Source organism: Lemur catta, chromosome 10 (assembly GCF_020740605.2).
Source record: "Lemur catta isolate mLemCat1 chromosome 10, mLemCat1.pri, whole genome shotgun sequence".
Lineage (NCBI taxonomy): Eukaryota > Metazoa > Chordata > Mammalia > Primates > Lemuridae > Lemur > Lemur catta.
This window is the reverse complement of record NC_059137.1, coordinates 26,028,163-26,054,327: the sequence shown is the minus strand read 5'-3', so window position 1 is coordinate 26,054,327 and position 26,165 is coordinate 26,028,163. Positions and strand designations below refer to the sequence as shown.

General features: G+C 41.3%; 1 protein-coding gene across 3 annotated transcripts in view; it reads left to right on the top strand.

Annotated features, from left to right (window-relative positions):
* The window catches only part of ZNF462 (zinc finger protein 462), a 134,698-nt gene that overhangs the window by 59,183 nt on the left and 49,350 nt on the right, over positions 1-26,165 (top strand). For all 3 annotated transcript variants that reach the window (XM_045562319.1, XM_045562316.1, XM_045562318.1), the window contains exons 5-7: positions 1,201-1,304; positions 4,251-4,369; positions 7,898-8,089. In XM_045562319.1, coding sequence (XP_045418275.1) covers positions 1,201-1,304; positions 4,251-4,369; positions 7,898-8,089 — 415 coding nt within the window. The remainder of the gene's footprint in view (positions 1-1,200; positions 1,305-4,250; positions 4,370-7,897; positions 8,090-26,165) is intronic.

The window sequence follows — 26,165 nt, the reverse complement described above, 5'->3', positions numbered from 1 at the left end:
TCCCTGTAGGATGCTAATAAGTGCCTTGCCTCCCCCCCCACCTCTGTTAGGCCACCTGTTTTGAACATCATGATCCTAATAGCAGCCACTGTTTCAGTAACCCAGCCACCACTCCCGTCTTCCAGGATACTGCTAAGCACCTACCATTTATGAACACAAGTCATTTCAGGGTTCTGGCCTTTCTCTCTAGATACATGAATATATTTTTGTCATCTGCCCTTCTTGATCTTGAATCCTGTTTTGCCAATTTAGCGTGAAGGTAAAGCCTTTATTTTTCTTCATTGAAGACTGAGCCTTCTGTCTTTCGGCAGAACAGTGGCAACCCAGGGACAGCAGCAGTCAGCTTCGTCCACACACCTCTGCAGTGTGTCCCAGGCTCGTTTTCTGGAAGCCTGTGAGAGAGACAGAGTGGCTCATCCTGTGTAATCAGTAATTCAAGGAGCAGCCTCAAAAAATGAGTGACTTAAAACCAGGCTGCTCCTTCATTTTTTGAATCCGTTATGCAGCCACCTCCAGTCAAGGCGTACAGTCACTGTTTGTGGGGCGGGGACAGAGAGCAGGGTCCTTTGCTTTGCATCCTTTCCAAATGGTGACCCCAGGCTCCTAGATGGCCACACTACTCTGCTTTTTTCTCTTCCTTCCTTTGTCTGTTTCCTTTGAGCTATAACCCTGACCCAACTTTATGTCAGTTTAGATGGGATTGCAATTTGAATTTTCTTTTCAAGATTGGGGGAGAAGTGAGTGAACTGTCTTCAGAGTGGGAGAGCCCCTCTCTCACAATTCCCAGGCGGTAGCAACCTGTGTCCAGATGCGTTGCCCTCAGATCACCACCACTGCATGAAGAATGGCAGTCGGGCTTGCCCTCCCTGTAGGGGGAGCCAGAGAGGCAGGGGAGGAAGCTTTGACAGGAGATGCTGATGAGTTTGGGAGAATGAAGGGAAAAGAGGAAAGTTGGGGGCAATGACGATGGATATTTATTTTGTTGGTGGGGCATGTGTGTGTGTGTGGTTCTCTTAGCAGGAGGCTGAAGACCCTGCCCACTTGTTCCTGGATGGATTGGAAGCAGCCAAAGATGCCAGTGGCGCCCTGGTTGGCCGGGTGGATAGTGAACACTGCTTGCTTGATGGAATGTTGGAGGATGAAACCCGGCCGGGGGGATACCATTGCAGTCAATGTGACAGAGTCCTGATGTCCATGCAGGGGCTGCGTTCTCATGAGAGGAGCCACCTGGCCCTGGCCATGTTTACCCGCGAGGACAAGTACAGCTGCCAGTATTGCTCCTTTGTTTCTGCTTTCAGGCACAAGTAAGTGCTACTGGGTGGTCACTAGTTTCTACTGGGAGAAAGTGTCATAGTAGAAGGCAAAAGCTAAGCTACAGCGGGAGAAGTTTGGATGAGTAAGAAGCCCTCACTCATGGTTCACACCTGCTGCTGTGTCACCTTGAGTCTCAGTTACCTCATCTGTAAAATGGAGCTAAGAACGGGAGATTAATTGGATGGCATTAGATTTGGCAAATACAGGCATTCTAAAGATGAGAATTGGAGGAATGGTTATGATTTACTCAAGAGAAGACACAGCTACAAGGAGGAGATGAGATAACTGATGCATCTGTCAAACATTCAGCCAAAGTCTGATCATCCTTTAAGGAAATAGTAAAGTTCCCTTTGGAAAACTGAGCTGTTAAGGAGGTCAGATTAGCACTGTTAACCCATGTGACCAAAGAATTGTTGCTTGTGATTTTTCAAAAGACCTTGAAAGGGAAAGAAGTTTATGGTTGCCAAAGAGTTGCTTGAAGTACAGGGAGGCTGAGGAGAGGGAACTTGCCATCACTCATCACAGCATTAAAAGTTTGGGGTGGGTATGCAAAGCTTTTTGGGGTGATGGGAAGAGGAGTGGTTTGAGAACAACTTTTTCTTGCCTTTCTCTTTCAACTGTATAAAAGGGAAATGAATATTCAATAATGCATTCTGACAGGCTTTGATGAGGGTGACTGATTAGAAGACTGACATGTTTATTTTTATGATGATCAGAAATAAATGATGGGCTGTTTGCTTCTTTAAAAAGGCAAAGCTCTAGTTAGTGGTTGTTGAAAAGCATCAGGAACAATATCTGTACAGAGATTAGGACGGGTTGTAAACTTTTTCTTATTATACAGAGCCGGATAGCTAATCTTTGTCATCAGATCCATATGTTGGCCTGGAACTTGGGGAGTTCTCTTCAATTCATTAAGTATTTATGGAACAGCATCTGTCACATGGTCTGACACACAGCAGAACCTCCCTGAATAATTGTGAATAAATGAATGCACCCTGTGCCAGGCACTGTACCCTGGGGGAAGGTAAAGATGACTAGGGACATGGTCTGTAATCTATGGGAATTTAGGGTCTAGGGTTTATAAAGCAACCATACAAATGGCTCAGCAAAATAAGGCACGCCTTAAAAAAAAAAAAACAATAAAATACTATGAAGTTTCAACAAAGGGAAATGTTGCCTTTACTTTGGAAGAGTCAGGAAGGTTTTAGGAAGTAAAGAGCATTTGAGTCAAGTCTTAAAGTAGGAAGATAAGACTTGGGTAGTTTGGAAAGGCCATATGATACGGAGGAAAAGCTGAGGGGGAGAAGGCAAGGCCCATTGGAGGCCCAGCTGGTGGTTTGCTCTGACTAATCCTTAAGTTACATGTAAAGGAATAGTGGACAATAAAGTCTACATACTTGAGTAGAGACCATATTTGGAGTTTTTAGGTGCCAAGAAACAGGATTTTCTAATTTAAATTACTGGGAAAAGCAGGAGTCTGGAATTAGTTAAGTAATTATAATTGCTCACATTTATTGCATCTCACTGTATACTAGGCACTGTACTAAGTGCCTTCAAGTATTATGTCCTCTCATTCTCAAAACAACCCTATAAGTTATGGTTCCATTATTGTCTCCATTATATGACATAAGAAAAGTGAGGTCTAGAGAGGTTACGTAACTTGCCCAGGGACACACAGCTTATAAATAATAGCTGGGATTTTATCCCAGGTAGTCTGACTCCATAGCTTGTGCTCTGGAGTTAAAAAAAAAAAAGGTTGGGGAGATCAATTAAGAAGCAGTAAGAGTAGCTGATTCAAGAAGTTAGGGAATGGTTGAAGGAATGGGTCTGCATGACTTGGAAAAATCGACTTAATGCATGGGATGAGGGACAAAGTAAAGTACAAGTGGCACCGAGGTTTTCAGTCTGATTGACTGGGACAATGGTAGTGCCATTTGTAGAAACAAAGAAATGCAGAAGAGAATTTGTTTTGTAGAAAAAAACGGATGGGTTTGTTTAGGACATGTTGAGCGTAGACAGCTAAAGGACATGCAGGGTAAGGTGTCCAGAGGCAACTGAAAATGCTGCTTTGGAACTCAGGGGAGCATTATGTGTTTAAATGGTAAGCAGTACCATTCCCATACGAGTCATTTAGAATGGAATTCAGTTCTTTGGAGTACTACATACAAATTAGAACTTCTTCCCACACCTTGTAGGGTAGATTTATTATTTTTTTAGGCTAGTAATTATTATCAACTACCAGGGGTTCATTGTAATTAAATAACTTCCCTTATAAGTTGCTTCTGGAGGACTGATGTACAGTGAACATGATTGCATTTATCAGAAGGGATGGCCAGCCTTTTGAGCACGTGAGTCCTTGAAGCACACTTGCACCACGCCTGCGTATTAACATAGATACTGAGAACAAGACAGCACATTGCAAGACGGTCAGTCACTCTGGAACCTCCCTTCCCTACTCTAGTATTCATGATAAAAACAGAGTTGAAATTTAGAAAGAAGTCAGCCCTTTTCAAATGCTAAATTTCACTAATTCCCATTATCTTTTTGAGGAAGTTAGAAGACACATTGATAGGCACTCTCTGGCTTGGCAGAAAACTTGAATTCACCCATGTTGTTGTGCCTTCTCTTTTTGGATCCATTCTCCCAATTATCAGTGCTCTGAGAAGCGAAAAGAAAGGTGTCTCCCATGACCCGTTACCATTGCCATATCTTTCAATCCAAAAAGATGTCTTGATTTCTTCCATTAACTTCCCTTTCTCTTAGACTAGGTACAACTCTTGCCAATTAAATAATTTGGTAAGTGCCATTATTGGAAAGTAAACAAAAGGGCTTTGAACATCTTAGAAGTGGGATTCCTGGAAAAGGGCAATGAGAAAATGTATGAAATTTTTAATCATGTCATTTTTCTTTTTTTCTGTTTTTCCTTCTGCATCAAGTTTGGATCGCCATATGCAAACCCACCACGGACACCACAAACCATTCCGATGCAAACTCTGCTCCTTCAAGTCCTCCTACAACAGCCGGCTGAAAACGCATATACTCAAAGCTCATGCTGGTGAGTTGGTATTCATGATGAACAAGCTCGTCAGCACTCTCTGAGTTTGAAATCTCATGGTCTTTCTTGAGTGAAGTTTTAAATCTCTTGCCCCACACTTGAGCAATAAGTCATTCTTGAGCTGGTTGCATGTTCAGTTTTGTTTTTATCTGTGAAAGAAAAATAAAGAAAAAATTATTAAAGAAAATCCCCTAAAGCCAAAATAATACAAAGCCCATGTCACCTATGACATGGTTGATTGATGCTACTCACAGGTTAGAATTAGACTGCTTTGTTTTTATAAAGAAATTTCTAAATTACTTAGCCTTTCATGGGGAGTTGGAGAGAATTGTTATGTCTGCTAGAGAGACTTTTCAACTAAAATAAAGTTATGATCTTAAGGAAGTTTGAAGGGACAAAGAGAACTCAAAATTGGTGAGATTTCTCAAGAGATGCCCTTAGATACAGTTCTATATACCAGATAGAAAATTATTAATACTTTGGGTCATGCGTATCCAGGAGCTGTGCTGGTTTCTCTGTCACTTAGTTGTTCCATCTCATTGTTCATTAGAGAAAATTTGGAAATGAAAGAAGAAATATAGTTGGTCCTCCATGATCTTATTATCTGAAGACCACTGTTAACATTTGGTATGTCATGAACATCTCTTACCTACCAGGCTCTGCAGTAAGCATGTGCTGTTCCTCATCTTACTCAGTGCTCATGACAATCCTAAAGGGAAGGTGTTGTGAAACGTTCCTTGTGCCTTGTAGAACACCTGGCAACGCTTTGAACAGTGTTGTAAAAACTGCCTAGAACCTGGGTCCTTCACTTTTGCCATCTCCCCATACCCTGTGCAAATGGGACCATGTCTCTTACTATGTCCTGTGCATCGGCTACTGTTGAACTGACTTAACTCAGTAAAATTACCCAAGCTCCCAGCTGCCCCAGGCTCCACAGGGGTCAGGGATGGGACAGGAACATTAGCTATAGAGGCCTTTCTCTATCTTTTAGTATTTATCTGTCTCAAGGAAACTTCTCCTAAAGTCTATGGAGTAAGTGGCTTCAGAGCTCAAACCACTCTTTTCTAACTTGTGGATATTGTAAATTATTCAGCCGGGACACCATCCTGGTGAATTCTTCCCACAGGCCTCAGCCTTGTCAAAAGCACTTTTACCAGTGAGAGCCGGGTAGATGATTCGGCCCGTGGGAAGCACTTTGAAAGAGCCTCAGAGACTGCACACTGACTCCAGGGCACTAGCTAAAGTGTCTGTTCTTGGAGCTGACCAAGGATACTGGCCTCGCTGTGCACACTGGCTGGAGAAAAGAGAGCATCCTGTAATAGAGATTGAGTGCAATGTATAATAACTCAGTTTTCCACACACTTCGGAACCTCGGTCTCTGAGACATGGCTGTTGGCCATTGAGAAGGGCTTGGCTTGGAGAGAGCAATACATTTTCTAAAAGAGTCTTGGCTCATCTTGTCTGTTCTAGGTGGATTCTTTTATTTTATTTCAAAGGGTCAAAAGTAGTGTGAACTAACGAAATCATGTGGATTTGAATTCGCTCTCAGGTTGTGCGACTCACAACCACCCAGCAAGGTTCATACAACCGAGCTAGCATTACAAAATGAAAAGTAGAATAAGGAGACCAGTAGTATTATATGTAATATCATATATATTAGTAAATACCGTTGTTCACTGACCAGCATTATCGTTTAGTACCTAAAGAGGGAACAACTTGCGTTTTTGTTTGGGTCCTCTGACCTCTGACTTCTTTGATCTTCTGTTCTGCCTTGTGCTGTGCAAATTCAAGGTTCTCTATAGTTCTCTTCAAGACTTTCTTGGGATTGTAGGCTCCGGGGGTCAACAGTGGTGAGAAGAAGGCTTAATTGCAGAACTTGGATGCTGTGCTCACTTCACATGCAAAACCATTTAGTAGTTTTCATGGTGGCAGGGAAGGAACAATCTCAGCTGGTTAAAATCAGGGGCAGAGATTTACTTTCCGATTCTTGTTTCTCTCAATATTTATCTCAAGACCACCAGCTTTGTCTGTTCATTTTCAGTGGCCCACAAAACTTTCATTACTACAAATCCTATTTTTTCCCTATTCTTCTTCCTTCTTTTTCTTCTCTGATGTTTAAATTTCACCTTAAAAATAAATGTTTAAAAATACATGTTCATTAGAGAAAGTCTGGAAGTGAAAGAAGAAATATAGTCAGACAACCATAATCTTATTATCTAAAGACCACTCTAGTTAACATCTGATATATTTCCAGTCATTTGCTCTATAAGTATTTTTAACGCTTGTAATTATCATGTAATCTAGGAAATATTTTGCCTTTCTATTTATTTTTATTTCCTATGTTATTACAAACATTGAAGAAAATTCAAGAATTGATTTTAATGGAATGATAGTTCATCAAGAGGATATGTCACACTTAACTGTTTCCTTATGGTTGGAAATTTAGGTTGTTTCATACCTTTTTTCAAGCCTAAATAATGTATATTACTAAGTAAAGCTTTCCATGTAGTAAAAGATACTTCCTTAATATAAGAGACTCTCAGAAGTGGAAGGACTGGGTTAGAGGCATGAGCATTTCTAAGTCTATTGTTATGAAAAGCAGAATTAATCATAACCGGTATGTATCTGTCCAACAACATAAGCATACTTCTCAAATGTAATTAATTTAAAAGCTGACTTATGGCAAAGGTAAATCACACTCTACCTCAATTTGGTCATGGTGATCTGTGTTGTATTTCAGTGGCATAAAATTAATTAAAAGAAAAGTATTTTTACTTAGATGTGCTCTTTATTGAAGAATATTGGAGATACACACATTCATCCTCCCCATGTTTACATATACAGTTCTCTCCGTTAGAGAAATGACTTTACCCATTTCTGCACTGTTGACTAGATAGGGAAACACAGTTTTATACTGAGGTTGGCGAACTGGTCCAAAAAAAAAAAATTATATATGTATGTTTTATATATAGGGTATGTGAGATGAGGAGGTATGTAGTTAGCAAGGAAATAGAGACCAAGAATCATACAACAGAGTGACTTTGTGCTTAAGAAGTCACTGGTAGATCTTTGGAATAAGAATTAAGCATATTATTTTCTTTGGTTGATAAAAAGGCAACCTTGAATGAAACCTGACTTGGTCATTTGTAGGAGGGAGAGAGAGAGAAAGAGAGAGAGAGAGAGAGGGAGAGAGAGGGGGATTGGGGAATCTTTCTGAAGGCGGGATCATAGGCAGTTGGGTTTCACTCCCTGTGGGGAATCAGCTCATAGCCTCCCCCTGCCCTTGGATCACGCAATGAGAAGGGGCCAGCCCGCTTGATTCTGGAGCCCGCGGAAGCGTTTCGATCCCAAAGGCGCCCTGCAATTGTGGGAGTGGGCAGGTAGTTGGCCTGGGAGGGTTCATTCCTAGACCAGGAAGCTTCAGAGGCCCTTCTGTAGCGCGAATCACCCGTGTTGTTTTGTTCTCCGCCCGCTGATGCCCTTCTCCCCTCTTTTCCCTGTCTGCCGCTTGCCACCATCTTCTCCCAGGTGAACATGCCTACAAGTGTTCTTGGTGCTCATTTTCCACCATGACAATCAGCCAGTTGAAGGAACACTCCCTCAAGGTCCACGGAAAAGCCCTGACCCTCCCCAGGCCGCGGATCGTCAGCCTCCTCTCCTCGCACGCCCACCACTCCTCGCAGAAGGCCAGCCCCGCCGAAGACGTGGAGGACTCCAACGGTAAAAGTGGGCTGCGAGCCAGAATTAGCCACTCGGGGTCGAGGTGGGCTGGGATTCCTCGCCAGTCGTTCTCTTCAGAGGAAAATCTTAGGTGCAGACAGGACGGGTCAAGTGAAGGAAGAAACGTGAAAAGGTCAAAATTGTAGAAGTGGAAGAGGGAGGCGGGAAGGCGCTCCCTGCGCCTGTGTGTGGCGCCACGGTGGGAGCCGCGGTGGCCTCGTTTGCGGAGAGAGCTTGTCGCGTGGGAGGGATGAGTGTTGGGTCCTTCCTCTGTGGTTCCAGTCAGGAAAGCGAATGGAGCGCCAGGCAGATCTCTTTGTTTTTATCTATATCCTACCTTATTCTAAAAAATATACATATGTGCTCTGAAGTGTTTGGGGTGCCAGGTAGGTAAGTTAATGACACAAAATTCGGAGTGGGAATGGAAAGGGTGAGCGAGTGGGCAAGTGTGTCTTACTGGGCCACGTGATACATTGGGGGTAACATGGGGATGTCCCACAGCGGAAGGATGTTGAGGAAGTTTTAGTTGGGAGGAAAGTTTAATTGCCAGAAGAAACACAGGAAGCCGTGGAGAGGGTCTGCTCACCGACAGTGTCACCAGAGCTGTAGGGGAGAGGAGGAGAGAGTCCAGTCTTGGGACCTGCAGGGCTGGCATAGTGAGCATGGGGACAGTGATCAGAATAAGAAGCAGACCTGTTTTCATTACTCAGCTTACCTGGAAATGACTGCAGAATCAGATGCTTAGAATACAAGTGGATGAAGTCTGTGACTTCTTTGAGGGTGGAGCTGCTCTGTTCCAACCCCCACCGAGGCTCGGATCCCTTTTGCAATAGCCGGTTAACTGCCTCCCGCTGGAATATTTCCCAGGTCAGGGAACAGACTGTCTCCCAAGGTCTACTCTTATCTTCTTAGGAGGAGCTTTAAGTGGAACAAAAGCCTGAGTTTGAATCTTACTTCTCTCTACGTGAGTCATGTTCCCCTGGGCAGTCTCGTCTTCCCATATCCATGTGCAAAATTGGATAATGATCTCTGCCTCACCCGATGATCTTGAGAGATTAATGAGAAAAGGTACACATGCAGAATGCCCACAGCATCTGACACATAGTAGGTACTGAATACATGGTCATTGTATTTTTATGCTTTTCATCCTCTGGTTACAATTCTGGGCTTTTGGACCGTTTATAACAAGGATGAATTTTGGTTATTTTTAATGTAAGGGTTTGAAATAAGAGAATCTTCGGGTAACCTGAAGATCTGATGGCCCAACTTGTCAACAGGGTATAATTCTCAGATTATCAAAAGAGTAAACAAGTAATCTTGATTCGTGAGGTCTATGAGCAGACACCTAGAGGAGGAAATGAAAAGGTAAGTCCAGATGTGAAAAGGACTTTTGATTTGTAGAGCTTGGTGGCTTTTCCTCTGCAAATTGTTAAACACCGTGTTAAACCCTATGCTCCTTGCTGGTCTGCCTTTCTTAAAGGACTTCTGTTAACAAAGAGGCTTTTTACAATGTCTACGACTCATAATGAAGTGAGCACACGATCTCCTCAACTTCTGTGTGGTAGTTTTCAAGTGTAAGAGGAAGCCCATGGTGTGTGTTTATTTATTTGTTTCCTGCTAGGAACTTAGTGTCTCAAATCTAGGGCTTGGTGAGAGTTCCTGTGAAGGGTAAATAAAATGTCCTCTTTGCACCTTGAAATACCCTGCTCACTGGAAAAGATTGGTATATTGCAACCAGAGGGAAGATCTAATTTGACCCAAATTGTAAGATCTTTATGCAACATGGCTTTTAATGAATTGCTTTCATCTGAAATGAAAGCTACCCCTGTGGAGCCCTTTGGGGGAAACTGATCCTTCCCAATGCCATTCCCAGCAAAGTCTTTTCCTGGGACATTTCTCTCAATGTCATACCTTCTTCCTTTTCCTTTCTCCCTGGAAAGGTGGGTCTCAGTCGAAGGACAAGGGAATCCTGTAGACCATCCACTGCATGGATCATCTTCCTTTGCATAGGCTAAGAAAAATTGAGTTCAGTCAACTTCTTAAGCCTGTGCCCTCTGCAAAGAGCTATACCGTACACAGAAGAATCAGACATGAATACAGTACTGCTCTGGCCCTCCAGCAACTTAAAGTCAAATCTTTAGAGGATATTATCAGCACTCACATCTGAGCTAACCAAAACCCCAAGCCTCAGACCTAACCTTATTGGGGAGTGATTTCAGTTTCTCAGAAGCTGGACTCTGGGGAGAGGCCAGTGTCACAGAAACATGACAAGGTCATATTGAGTAGCTTTCTGCATAACACAGATTGACTTTGTTTAGCCACAGGAAAATAATAAGCAGTATATAAAAGTGATTCTTTTTTTTTTCTTCTTAAGAGAGAAATAGTAATTGTCAAAGCTTTGGGTGTTAACAATTTAGTAAGGCCTACACAAGTCACTGGACCCGTGCTGTTTTTAATTGACATAAATAACCTGTATCAGTGGATCAGCAGCGATGAATTTGATGACAAAAATGTTGAGTAGAAGGTGGGGTAAACAGAAGGCTCATCCCATGAACAACTAATTATGTGGAAAGAATACGTAATGTTAGTTCATTCAGTAAGTATGTTGTTGAACCCTTCCTATAGCTCTTGCAGAGTTTTGCATGGCCCCGGATGACTGAGGAGGCCCAAAGTAGGAAGGCTATTTGCTGGGGAGCTGGATGGTGGATTCCTAGAAACAGCTAAGTCTGGAGGATGGAAAAACAGCTGTGGGGCTAGACAGTAGCCTGTAAATCATGCCTTGAACGGTGTTTGAAACACACATGTGAAATCCAATTGCACATTTTAATAGGGAGAAGCTGTGGGGCTATTGGCTCTCAGTTCAGGTTTCCCACACTGCAGATGCCAGGACACTGTGAACACACGAACCAAAAATGTGTTGCAGGCCTTGGGGGGGAGTCGAGATCCATAAAACCAGGGAAATCACCAGTGCGTCTTTGGCTTTCCGATTCCCTAGTGAGGGATGTGAATAAAATGAGTTGACATGCTCACTGCTATTTGCAGTGGTCAGATGCTTGCTGTCTTGAGAGTGAGCCAGTCTTCTCTGGCACAAGGAAATAGCCTGAAAAGGGAGGTTCTGCCTAAGCTGCTCTCCCACCCAGTCCAGAGGGAAACACTTTAAGGGAAGGAAGCCGAGAAAGCAAAAATGAGAAAGTGGAGGGGAGATTTCACCCCAGCTGCCTGGCCACACACCTGTTCCGTGCTTCCACAGAGCTCTTGGGCTCTGAGCTGTCAGTCCTGACATGTTTCACTAGCACACAAATCCTCTATATAGTCTTCACCATCGGTTGTTGGAAAGAAAAGCAACGGCTGTATGGTATTGGTTTTGTGTATAAGATAATAGGAAATGACATGTAATTGCTATTCTAAACAATGCATTAAGGGAAAACAATAAGGTTGTCAACAAAGGGAAGTGCTCTGCTATGTTTGTGTTTACTGTGTTCCTTCTCCTGCCATATAAAATATAGGACTGGCTTTTATCAGGCTGTTTCCAAGTCTCTTGCTTTCAGTACAGAAAAATACACATACATACACAGCAATAAAATAACAAAGGAACTAGGACAGTGTAGTTTAGCTATGAGATTTGTTTAGGTCTGAGAAGCTATAGGATGCATGGGCAATGGATATGTAATTTAAAATTCAACTGTATCTTTCGTAAGAAGTCAAGCCAGTGGTGACATTCCATCGTTTTTCTCCCCCCACCAATTTCCCTGGATGAATAGATTATTTTGTTTCTTTTTTCTGTCCAGTTATGCTGTATGGAATTGCCTGCTTTAGGAAATAGCCACTGTGATGCATTTAAAACAAAAACAAAAATCAGACATTAAGAACAGCTGCGATATGAGTAAGGTGAATGAGGGTAACATAGTTATTTTGCTGATGCCCTAGTGAGCAAGCCAGAGAAAACACAAAGAATTCTCAGTTGTGATACCTCTCCCTTTATAATATAGATACCATCCAGGCCAGTAGAGAAGTCTTTGATATTATGAATTAACAGAAAAATGTTGTGAGGGGCTTTGTGATTTTTTTTTTTTTTAGTGAAAGGTTTTCTTTTATAACTCTGTCAGTTTTTCTATTCTAAACTCTAGAATAATATTTGGTAAACACTATTTTTATCGAGGCATTTCTCATCGAGGAACTATAGGCCTGTCTTAGTGTCTGTCGTATCAAAGTCAAAGTCTTCTGCATTACGTTCAGAGTTGACCATTTAATCATGCTTTCCCATTGCAGAGTGGCCTTGCTAGCGAATAGTGATGTTTTCTACCATCTCTGTAATTGTTAACCCTGAGCGTCTAACTTCTGCATTTGCACTTCTGCCCCTTGCAGTCAGCTTTGCTGGGAGCTTAGCAGCCTTTCCTCCCCTGTCTGCATCTCTCTATGAGCCCATGACTTTGACTTCCTCTGAAGATGGATCTTCATTGGCCCCAACTCTACTCTGACTACTCTTCTGTCACTCATCTTCTTAGTTCTCTATTTGCACTTGTAGATACGCTATTGGTCCTGTCCCCTAATTTTCCAATGGGGACAGTTAGGTAGGTATTTATTAAATACCTATTCTTTTGACTGACCAACTTGATTTCTTGGAGGCATCAAAATTTTTAATTCTGTTAATTGTGCTGAGTCCCCGAACATATACAAGAGTGAGTTTATTATACAAGAGTGAGTTTATTTCACTTCCACGTAAGAGGCGGGTTCAAAAAACAAACAGTCTGAAGATGAAACCTTAAGGACTGCGCTAACAGGAACTTTCTTACACAATTATTCTGCCAGGCCGAAAAGATCTTTCTTGACAAAGAATGTTTCAAATGTGATCATCGTTCCAGGCATAATGAGACCTTCTGTAGAGGTGGGAAACTGAGGGTTGAGGCAGTTTGGAAGCCTTTCTGGCCCTCAAAAGCAGATAGACAGTATGGTGGAGCTGGAGAGATGGGACATTTCTCGTGTGGTTACCTGGTAGTAGAGCTGCTTCTTGGAGCAAATGCACACAATTATTGACCCTGGAGTGGGCTAGCTTGTTCTCTGTGTCTCTGGTGAAAGAACATACATAATGTTTGGTTGCAGTTAAATCCAGTTTCAGAGAAGCTATAGAGTGAAACTGAACAACAAAACTTGTTGGTGGGTATAACTTCCTATTTTACTTGAAAACTTTTCCCACCAGGCGTTTAACATAAAACAATATATTGGTTAGAAGAGGCTCATGTTGTGAGACTTGTATTGGTCAATTTCTCTAAACATAAATTGGGGGTTGGCAAACTTAAAAAAATTTTTTTTTAATTGACACATCATTTTACATATTTATGGGGTATGGCGTGATATTTTGATACATGTATATAACATGTAATGTTCAAATCAGGGTAATTAGCACAGCCCCCACCTCAAACATTTACCGTTTCTTTGTGTTGAGAACATTAAAAATCTACTCTTCTAGTTATTTGAAAATATGCAATAAATTGATGCTTATTATAGTCACCCTATAGTGCTATAGAACACCAGAACTTATTCCTCCCATCCTGGTGTAATTTTGTATGCCCTGACTAATCTCTGGCTAACCCCTCACCCCCCACCCCACCGCCCTTCCCAGCCTCTAGTAACCACTATTCTACTCTCTACTATGAGATCAGCTCCTTTAGCTTCTACATATGAAGTGAGAACATGCAGTTTTTGTCTTGTGTGCCTGGCTTATTGGCAAATTTTTTTCTGTAAAAGGCCAGATAGAATATATTTTCAGCTTTATGGGTCATGCAGTCTGTGTCACAACTACTCAACTCTGCCTTTGTTTACAATATGTAGCCAAATGGGCCACGTGTAGTGGCCCATGCTTGTAATCGCAGTACTTTGGGAGGCCAAGGCAGGAGACCAGCCTGCGCAACAGTGAGACCCTGTCTCTGGAGGAAAAGAAAAAAAAAAGTAAACAAATGGACTTAGGTGTGTTCCAGTAAAACTTTATGTACAAAGAGGGGGCTGGGTTTGGCCTATGAATGGTACTTCCCTGATCCATACCATAGACGATTGGGGGGAAATTAGAGCATAACCATGAGATTAATTCGGGCTTTAATAAATATCATTTGAAACCTTTATATTCAACATACGGAATATTTCTAGATGTCACTTACAGTGTAACTTGACCTAAATATATTCTTTGATTCGTATGTGAAATATAAGGTATTAGATAGAGCTTTAGAAATAGTGGTATATGAATTACATTTAAGCTTAAAAAGAAAATCTTCTCTAAGAATCGTGTTGAGTGTAGCTCCAAACTATCAACTCATTTAACCTTGGCTGCAGCAATACTTGACACTTAAAAATTAAGATCTGAGATGCCTGCTTTTTGAGGAGAAGCTTTTCAGATCTCTAAATAGGTCAGACATAAAATTCAACCTTTAAGAGGATCCAATTAGTTGCTAGGGCATCAGACCTTCCACACAGGTTCCAATTGCAATCAGATTTCTCTTGGGGTGAAAGGAAAAAGAGGTGGTTTCTTTAAAAATGACAATAATGAAATAGGGACTCTCGAGTGAATAATTAATTGTAAAGTACAAAGATTTACATCGTTTATAGCATATGGGATGTAAGGCATAATTTTAATGGCTTGACTATAATTTTTAATAGGTTCTGCTGGTCTAAAAATTATCTGACCAGACACTACTAACCTCCTCTTTTTGATATCAGAATTTCTACATTAAAATGTGATCTAGAGTTTATTTTAATACTCATTATAAAGAAGGATGTTTCTACTGTAAAGACTTAGAGGTCTGCAGCTCCAGTGGAGCAAAGTGACATTGAAGACCCTGGATCTTCTATTATACACCAGGAAATCTACAGGGGTTAAACTATTAGGACTTTGCCTCAGTGGCAAAGAGGAACCTCTGAAATTATCACCACCCTGAACCCAGAGATCATGTGATAGATACTTCCCAAGAAACCCACCTGCCTGGGATTTCTGTGACTTTTTGAATTAGCCACAGTTTTGTGTGCCAAGGATTAAAACATTTCAATCGTAGGCTTTCCATGCCCTGGGAATATAGTCAACTCACCCATCCCTCTCTTCCCATGCCAACAAAAACATTTGTTCTTCAGAAATATAACCATATACTAACAAACTTATTCAGAGCTAGTTCCCAGCAACACTAGCGTTTGCTTCATAATTCCACATCTGACTTTCGTATCTCTTGGTGAACTGCTTGGAGATTACCTTAAGTCTTCCAGAACCTCAGTTGGGGGAAATGTCCAAAAGAGAAGAAACCTACTTTATTTTTTGGCAGAAAATGCATTCACTCATTAGTTGAATCACCTAAAACATCTAATCTCGGTTCTTTTTTAAAAGGAATTTTCTCTTGTCTTTTCATTGCTCACCTTGAAATTTCTTTCCCTGTAGCTGAAGCTGGATATTTTAGCCCAATTTTATTAGAGACAAAAATTCCTCAAACTATCTTGAGATTTCTTATGACTCATGGGGCCTCTCCGCTCTTTCTGTTCTGCATGAGGGGATTTTGCACAGGCAGAAGGAAGGGTGGTGGAGTTGGGAGAAATAACATGAGTGAGCCACGATTCAGAGGTGGAAATCCTGGGATAGCCTTGCTAGAGCAAAGGGTATGTCCTGGGAAAAATGGGGACATAAAAAAGCATTTTTTTTTTTTTTAAGTGTGGAGAACAGAAGAAGATTCTAAAAATAACTTTTTAGAAACAATTATTATTTATTTTTTAAAAAATGAATTATATGAGTTTTGATGGTTTGGCTCAGGAAAGCTTGTCCAAATGATGTACATATGTTTTTGTTAACTCATTCATAATCCTAAATAATACCCAACAGAAAAATCCCAGTGGTGGTTTAGCAAAAGTGGTGGCCAAAGAATGGTCAAAGTGACATGAGAAGCAGGTGTTGAGGTAGGAGGACCTGCTTGCTTTTTGCTGGATTCAGTCAGTCCCTTGCTGTTTATGCACAGGAAAGGCTATGTTCCTGCCCTTGGGGCTCTTCTACTTTGCAGGCAGTTTTCAGAGTAGTCATCAAGTTCAACCCAAAGGAGGTGTTTGGCTCATAATATAGGGCCCAGCTAAGGTTTCATTTAGCAGCACACTGCTCTTGGAGAAGTCATTCCAGGGCTAGGTTCCTCAGCTTCCTCGGGGACACAAAATATTCTTAGATGACTCGCACAAGTCACTCTCCTTATGTCATCTGTTATTTTGATGCTCTGTGAGTCCTCCACCAAAGCTGCAGTGAAAGCTACATCAAGAGACGCACGACCTTCTAATCCCTTAATCTAGTTGTTGATTTCTAGCATTGCTAGTTATTTTCCCCCTTGACCAGTTCAAAAGACATCCATTCTGGTTTACATAAGGGTTTTGCGTGTCTCCTTGTCTAATTCCCAAGTGATAAAAAATAATCATTATTTTTATTTTCTTAATTCTGCTGATTGCCTTAAATCTGTTTTAATACATCTAATGAATCAGAAGTATAAATGATTAGTCTCAGTTTATAGAGCAAGAAACTGCGTCTGTGATAAGTGAAGTGGTGAGTCCAAAAGTCAGAAAGCACGTATGTGGTGGAGCTGAGTTTCATTCACAGGTTTGTCTGATTCCAAAGCCTGTGCCTCTAACCCCTGTGCCTCCGCGAAGTTTAGTAGCAAAAATACATAGCCAAGAAATGCTCTGGAGTGGCTAAGGCACAGCCTCTTATATGTTTGGGAGCTCTGGAATCTTCCAAAGGAAACTGAAGACAAGTTTTTATTATTTATTGATATTTAGAGCTTAAGTTAATAGATATGCAGATAGCGTTAAGTACAAAAACAAGAATATAATGAAGTGAGAACTTGTGCACCTGGGTGTTAATGAATGTAGCTGGAGAGAGGAGAAGGAATTGATGATTCATGTAGGACTTCCTGGAAGAGGTGGACTCAAAGGGGTCCTTGAAGGGTGAGTAGATTTGTACATACAGAAGGAAGGCCATTCCGGGTGAGAGGAGTATCATAAATGAGCAGACATACAGAAGAAAGGATACAAGGACAGCAAGGAAACCAGTCTGTCTTGAGTAATGGGTGTGTGATGAGGTTAGTTGGAAGGTGGAGCCAGACACCAGGAGTACTTATACACCCAGAAGCAGAAGAGGACTTTGGATTTGTTAAGAAATAGACTGAACAGGGAAGACAGTAGCAAGGTGCCTTTCCCCTCTGGAAGTGTCAGTGTACATTTGAGCTATAGGTGCATTAAGCTACAGCATCTATATGTCTTCAAGAATGAATGTGCATTAAAATTAGTCATGGGTAGTAGTCATTTATTTCTAAGATGGCTACATAGATTATTTTTGCTTCTGATTACAAAAGTAATGCCTATTTATGATTAAAGAACAGCTTTATGGCAATACATAACATAAAATGTAAGGATCACTCACAATGCCAGCTTCTCTCCATTCAGAATAATCTCTATTAACAGTTTGCTAAAGAGTCATCTAGATATTTGTTCTATGAATATATAAACATAGGTTGTTTTGTTGTCTGATTTTATTTTCTTACAAAACTGGAACCATACTATTCAAACTTTTCTATATGTTTTTGCTCTCACTTGGTAGGTGGCATCAAGACAAACAAAAACGATTCCTCTTCAAATAATAAACATTGAGTAGTTAAAGACTTCAAATATTTTTTTATATGTGTGATGCATATACTTAAGGTGGGATTCTCAGAATTATATAAGGCCTTTGAGATTTTGGCAATCAAAAATTCATTAATTTCACTTTGAGGCTCACTCATCTCCTCAAATTACTTGAGTAGAATCTTTTTCCCTACCACTTACTTGAGACTGAAAACACTTAAAATACTTGCAAATGGTGCATAGGTTAAATGACAAAATCAAGATTACAGACTGTCTAGACTGTTCAGAATAATAGGCTGAAAATAGGGTTTTGTTGGGGGATAAATACAGAGTACGGTGGGTAGCCTCTGACCCACAAGAGTAGTCACTTCCATTCCTGGACTTGCCAAATATTCTTCTAATTATCAGTTACTATACCTGTTTCCCCACCTAAACTGTGTGCTCTCTGAGGTCAAGGATGGTTTCCTGTTTGTTCTAAGAGCCCTAGCACTTGGCAGGCCATCCAAAAAGCATTTTTTAAATTGACTTGAATGAGAACTGCAGAAGCAACCACACACCGGGAAAGCCCACTGAACAACTAAAAAAGGCCAGGAATCTAGAAAAAGCCAATGGAATCTGGCTGTGTGTACACCAGGATGTGCTGTCCTGTACTGTTGCACTTCTAGCTCACTCCTCCCTCTTCAAGTTAACTAATTTCTACCCTCACCGCCCCCCAGCCAATGACAGCACCATATCCCTTTGAACTTTCCGCAAACGAAGTGACTAACTCCTTTCCTCCAAGCAGCCAAGAGGAGGAGCGGGTTCCTTACTTTCTGCCACCTCTCAGGAGTATTTCTGCTTCCTTCATTTAATGGTCCCTTTTCAGATGCTTGCTAGAAAGCTTATTTTCTTCTTGTCTTCTGGAATGTTCTTTTGTCTTCCTCCATTAACTCCGTGCTAGGCTCACAGCCTTCCTTTCTACTCCAAATATAACCATCATACCCTGGAATTTGAATATACCAGACCCAATGGTAATAACTCAGCAGATACTCTGGTCTGCTCAGCTAGGGAGATTTTACCTCCTCCTTGACTGTGCTCCACCTGCCCATCTGTGTCTGACTTCCCCAGAACAGCTCCATCTCCGGCATCTCTAACTTTAACTTTTGTCTGCCCACTGCTTGCAGGCTCCACCCAACCCAGACCCTAGCTTAGCCATTTCAGAGGGGCATTCGTCCTCCAGCATCCTCCAACTCCCTTGTCTGTCTCTGGTTTCCAATTTGCTGTACTCTAACCCTGAATAACCCTCACTCTTGCACTTCCTCTGGTGTTACCCAGTCTTTCTGGTTCTAACCTCAATCTTTTCCAATCTGTTTTCCAGATTATCTTTGTTTTTTTTTTTTGTTTTGTTTGTTTTTTTTGAGACAGAGTCTCACTTTGTTGCCCAGGCTAGAGTGAGTGCCGTGGCGTCAGCCTAGCTCACAGCAACCTCAAACTCCTGGGCTTCAGCGATCCTCCTGCCTCAGCCTCCCCAGTAGCTGGGACTACAGGCATGCGCCACCATGCCCAGCTAATTTTTTTTTTTATATATATATTTTTAGTTGGCCAGATAATTTCTTTCTATTTTTAGTAGAGACGGGGTCTCGCTCAGGCTGGTCTTGAACTCCTGACCTCAAGCGATCCACCCGCCTCAGCCTCCCAGAGGGCTAGGATTACAGGTGTGAGCCACCGCGCCCGGCCCAGGTTATCTTTGTTAATCACAAATCCGATTTACCTTTAAAAATAAGTATGAGCTTATTCAGATTTAGCCCTGTATAACATCAATTTACCCATAAGCATTCCAAGGTATTTTCTTGAATGAAAGAGACGGGAATAGAGTCACAACGGAAGTGCTAGAAGTTGCAAATAGCTGCAGTCTATCCTGCCTCTCCCCAAAGCCAATGCAGCGAGCAGCCCTATAGTTAATAGCTGTGGCAATCACAAATTATTGTACTTGTGAGTTGTGATTTTATTGTTACTCTGATTTTACAGTATTTTAAAATTTTGCCCATGGGTAAGTTTTTAATTAGGAATACAGAGAAGGAAAAATGAAGAAATCTACATCCTACCTTGCATGCAAGCAAGAATAATGCCACCAATATGTCTGTTAGAAGAAACAATAATTGATAGTGATAACTAATCCACAGGCAGACAGTGAAGTGGAAGTGGAATTCCCAATTAACACATTAACATTGGTAAATTCTGTATATTGTTATGTTAACAATAAGATCATTTTTGCTAATACAGCTACAGTATACTTTTGCATGTTAGTTACATTACCTCTGTGATGGAGGTCTGGGAAACGACAAACTCTTTAAAAATTTAAGTTTAATGTTTAAATAAAATATTAGAAAGATTTGCTTTTTCTTTGAAAAATAAGAGCTTTTAAAAGTTACTTTTTGAATGGCATCATTATTGTGCACCTCTACCTGTTTAACTTAACAAAAAAGGTTTAGAGTATTTATCACTGTTTTTCTCACTCTTCTAATGGAGAGGGGTATATTTTCTAAATCACAATATGCCTAGGGCAAAACATTAAGTACATAGATGTCACCCGTTATGTGTTGCCAGAGCAGAAAAAGAGTTTGAGGAACTACAGGACAGAGAAGTGGTGATTCTGTGCAAGTCCAAGTGCAGGTTTAAGGTTTTATTTATTTATTTACTTATTTATCACCATTTTCTAAATTGAGAGAAAGCAAAAGCAATGTCAGTGGCTTCAATAAAATGCTGAAGGCAGAATACACATTCTAGCAGTTTAGGAAAAGACAGAGTGGCAAGAAAGTAAAAGAAAGAAGCTTTGTAAACCATGCTTACTGCACACATTGGTGGTTGTTTTTATGTTAATCATCATATCTCCAATAAAAGGAGGTGACTCCACTGGGGCTGGCCATGTAAAGCAACTATTAAGGAAATTCGGGGAGCAGCCCCGCCCCGCAGCCCCAGACCTGGTGGGGCAGCTCTCACTGTGCCCCAGGGCTTCCTGTACCCAGAAGGGGCAGGGAGGGCAGTTGACAGCAGCAGAGCTGCAGCATTTGATGATACTGCACGCAGCCCATCCAAGTTCCGCCCCAGGAATTCTTGGTTGCTCGGCTCCAATCGGGTGCTCTCGCTGCGGTGAAGCATCCAAGTAAGTGTTCCATGGAACCTCTTCCCCAACTCGTAACAGTTTGCTGTTTTTTTTTCCCAGTGGAATTTTGGAGTCACGCTGCAGTATTGGCACCAAGTGTGACTCTTGTGGTGTATAACTGGGTTCATTTTGATTGCGCAAATGCCAGGAGGGATCATTTTCACCCAACTGGAGCTAGTGAAAACTAGGAGTATATGATCTTTTTGAAACTAGTTCTCCATATAGATCATCTTTACTTAATCGTCTGCAGATCACTTGGGGATGTTGGACCCTGAGTTCGAGGTGCAGCTTGAAAGCTGCTGCAGGCTTACGTCCAGGAAGTACCACTCACATTGTAGGTAATGAAATGTGCAGTTTCAGGCGGAGGACCTGTCTAGCTCCATCCCACACATGCGTGTCCTTAGATAAACCATTTACCCTCTCTGAGCCTTGGAGTTCCCAGTGTGTAAAATAATGATGCCTTCTTTATGGGGTTATTGCAAGGATCAAATAGGTGACATGATGGAAATGCTTTCATATTCTAAGTTATTGTAGAAATATTAGATATTAGTAAAGTTGTAGAGTAGAAGCAAATTTGTTGTCAGTTTATGATAATTTGTTATCCAACCACAGAATGGTGTTTTTCTTAATGAAAAAGGGAAAAAAAATTTGTGTCCAGCCTTGGAAGCTGAATGAAGTTCCTTTACGTCATGAGCTTTCTTGGGAGTCTAAAACAATTCAGTGTTTGGAAAGTGGTACTTAATCTGGAGCCCTGTTGATATAAACTTATGTGAACTTCAGGGCTTAATTGAAACCGCCCATGTAAGAAACTCCTTAGTACTTGATATCCTAATGGGCTGTTGGAATTTATTGATAAGTCCCAGGGTCAGACATCATTAGTAGTAGTATTATTGACATTAATCAATATACAGTTTAATTAATGATAACTATCATATATTGTATGTCTACTGACTGAGTACTTTACAAACATTGTTTCATTACATTTAATCCACGCAGCAATCTCATGAGACAGGAACTTCATCTCTAGCTGCCCCCTGTTTAGGAAGGAGGAAAATAGGTTTAAGATAGTTAAGTGATGTACCCCGGGTCATAGTTACCGCCCAGCAGAGCTGGGGTTAGAGTGCTCATCAGCCTGACTCCAAAGCTCTGCTGACTATGTCACACTGATTCCCTAAACCTCAGTTCTTAGATGTGCCATTTTTCCCCCTGGAAAGTCCAAAAAAGGTATCCGTATGAGCCCCAGGAAAAGTACTCTGTGTTTTAAATATTAAAACCTTTCTTGGATATGACCTCCTGCAATTTTATCCCTGCAATCATATCCTCCAGATCTCTTGAAAAGAACCGATATTTCCAACTTTTACTTTCTTGCCACTCACTCTGTCTTTTCTTAAACTGCTAGAATCTGTGTTCTGCCTTCAGCATTTTATTGAAGCTGCTGGCATGCAATGATCTCCTGCTGGCTAACTCCAGGGACAGTTTCTCTGGGAAAGAGTCAGTCAGTCCTTCTTGCTGTTTACACCTGCTGCTTCCTCCTCGTCCTTTCTCTCCCTCTCGCTGGAATCCTCTGCACGATGACTTTGATCCCTCCCACTGCAATGAGAGGGCTCTCACCGCGATCATCAGTGACTCCGGACAAACCAGTGCCTGGCTTCTGCTCTTGCCTCGTCGTTCATTTTTTGTCCATGTCGTTTCAAACTGCTGACCTTCCTTTCAGGGAAATTCTCCTGCCCGGGTTTTTGTTCTGTTGTATGTTTCAGGCTCTCCTCCAGCCTCTCCGATCAGACCTTTTACCTTCACCTTGTTTTCACCACTTCTCCTGCTGCTTCCCTCACGTACAGCTGGGTCTGGTCCTCAGTCCTCTCCTGTACACTCACCTCCTTCGCAAACACATGGAGTAAACTCATTCTCTTCTAATGCCACCAAGACCTCCAGCACTAACTCCTCAGGTTCAGCCCCCGACCCTCTGTTCTCTCTGCTCCTCCCTTTTTTCCACCTGCAGGTCTCACTCAACCTTACTCTCACAGGTCCTAAAGTGGAACTCATTAACTTCTTCCCAAACTTGTCACTCTGCCAGGACTCTTGGGACCCAGCTAGCATCCTCTGCATCTTTAGGTCGTCTTGGACCCACATGCCATCAACCAATCAGTTGCCTACTCTGTCCTGTTGTCTACATCTCCTTAATCCTTCGCCCTTCCCATCCCCATCTCCTACAGGACTAAGTCATTACCACATTTGTTCCACCTGCAAAACTCTCCATTCAGTCTATTCTAAGCAGGGTTAAGAGTTCATGTCACTATCTTATTCAGAAATCTTTAACAGCTCTCCATGGTGCATTAAAGACAAAAAACAACCCATTTTCTCCATGCTCACCGGAGGCTTCCTCCTTCCATTGGCTGCCTCATTCTCCCTACATGCCAGCCCGACTGGAGTGAGCGGCTCTCCCCTGTCCATTTGCCTCTGTTCACACTGTATCTCCTTTCCTTCATCTCCACAGGTCCAGACCCTGCCTGTCATGCAAAGCCATGTACAAATTCCTTCACTACTGTGATATTTCTGTGATGTCCCCAGATGTCATCAACTCTCCTTCTTTGAAACTCCACAGTGCTGAGCCCTGCCTCTCTTGGGAACATGTGGTCCATTCTGCTAATCCCATGATACTACCATAAGGGAGCTCCTTAGAGGGAAGGTTTCTGTCATCTTTGTATTCTAAACACTCTGCATAGGACCGCTTCTTTCCTAGTACAGATGTCTGATAAGTGTAAAATGAAGTTAGTTGTGTCCTATAAATAGTCATGACAATAGTTTAAAGCAGTAAATTAAAATTGGAATTTGTTTCTGACTCCATAGCCCCACTGTCTTCTGGCCACTTTACTAACAACAGATGATAGATTTCCGTGTGCGATTGATTGTTCGATTCTTTGAGCACACATTCATTTTAGTGTGTGTTGTAGCAATCTCACCTAACAACCTGAGAGCTCTTGAAATATGAGGTCTGATTATCTTTGTATGCATCAGGTATCTAATACCTCAGAGATATTGCGAGTTTGGTTCCAGACCATTGCAATAAGGCAGATATTGCAATACAGCAAGTCACACAAATCTTTTGGTTTCCCAGTGCATATAAAAGTTATATTCACCCTATACCATACTCTATTAAAGGTACAATACCATTATGTCTAAAAAATGTATATACCTTAATTAAAAAATGCTTTGTTGCTAAAAAATGCTAATGATCATCTGAGCCTTCAGAGAGTGATAATCTTTTTGCTGATGAAGGGTCATGATTGATGTTGGTGGCTGCTGGACTGATCAGGGTGGTGGTTGCTGAAGGTTGGAGTAGCTGTGGCAATTTCTTAAAAAAGGTGACAGTGAAGTTTGCTTCATTGATTGACTCTGCCTTTCATGAAGGATTTCTCTGTAGCATGTGGTAATTGTTTGATAGCATTTTACCCACAGTAGAACTTCTTTAAAATTGTAGTAACTCCTCCCAAACCCTGCTGCTGCTCTAGCAACTAAGTTTCTGTAATATTCTAAATCTTTTATTGTCATTTCAACGATGTTCACAGCATCTTTACCAGGAATAGATTCCACCTCAATACACCACTTTCTTTGCTCATTCATAAGAAGCAATTCCTCATCCATTAAAGTTTGTCATGAGATTGCAGCAATTCAGTCACATCTTCAAGCTCTACTTGTAATTCTAGTTCTCTTGCTATTTCTACCACATCTGCAATTTCTTTCTCCACTGAAGTCTTGAACCCCTCAAAGTCATCCATGAGAGTTGGAATCAATTTCTTCCAAGCTCCTGCTAAGGTTGATATTTTTACCTTCTCCCATGAATCACAGATGTTCTTAATGGCATCCAGAATGGAGAATCCTTTCCAGAAGGTTTTCGGTTTGCTTTGCCCAGATCCATCAAAGGAATTACTATCTATGGCAGTTGTAGCCTTCTTAAATATATTTCTTTACTAGTACGACTTAAAAGTCACAATTACTCCTTGATCCATGGGCTGCAGAATGGATATTGTGTTTCCAGGCATGAAAACAACATTAATCTCCTTGCATATTTCTGTCAGAGTTCTTGGGTGACCAAGTAAATTGTTAGTGAGCAGTAATATTTTGAAAGTAACCATTTTTTTCTGAGCAGTAGGTCTCAACAGTGGGTTTAAAATATTCAATAAACCATGTTATAAACAGATAAGTTGTCATCTGGGCTGTGTTTTTCCATTTATAGAGCACAGGCCAAGTAAATTTAACATAATTTTTAGGGGCCCTATGATTTTTGGAACGAGAAATGAGTATTTGGCTTCAACTTAAAGTCACCAGCTACATTATCCCATAACAAGAGAGTCATCCTGTCCTTTGAAGCTTTGAAGCTGGGCATCTACTTCTCTCTAACTATGAACATCCTAGATGTCATCTTCTTCCAGTAGAAGGCTGTTTTGTCTACATTGAAAATCTGTTGTTTAGTGTAGCCACCTTCATCCGTTTATCTTAGCTAGATCTTCCAGAAGGGCTTTGCTCTGGATTAGGCTTTGGCTTAAGAGAATTTTGTGGCTAGTTTGATCTTCTGTCCAGACCAGTAAAACTTTCATTATATCAGCAACAAGGCTGTTTTGCTTTCTTATCCTTCATGTGTTCACTGGAGTAGCACTTTTAATTTCCTTCAAGAACTTTTCCTTGGCATTTACAATTTGGCTAACTGGCACAAGAGGCCTAGCTTTCTTCCTGTCTTAGCTTTTTACATGCCTTCCTCACCAAGCTTAATCATTTCTAGCTTTTGATTTAAAGCAAGACACATGACACTCTTCCCTTCACTTGATCACTTGGAGGCCATTGTAGAGTTATTAACTGGCCTGATTTCAATATTTTTTATATCTCAGGGAATAGTGAAGCCTAAGGAGAGGAGAGATGCGGGAATGGCTGCTTGGAGGGGTAGGCAGAACACACACAGCATTTATCAGTTAAACTCACTGTCTTACACGGGTGTGGTTCATGGTACTCCCAAACAATTACAATAGTGACATTAAAGATCATTGATCATAAATCACCATAGTAGATATAATAATAATGAAAACAAATTCAAAAATATTGTGAGAATTACTAAAACATGATACAGAGACATGAAGTGAGCACATGCCGTTGGGAAAATGCTGCTGACAGACTTGCTTGAGGCAGAGTTGCAACATACCTTCAACTTGTACAAAACGCATTGTCTGGGAAGCACAATAAAACGAAGTGCAGTAAAGCGAGGTAATAAGTCTGTATAGTACATGTAATATTTTTTATGACTAAACAAACTATAAGAAA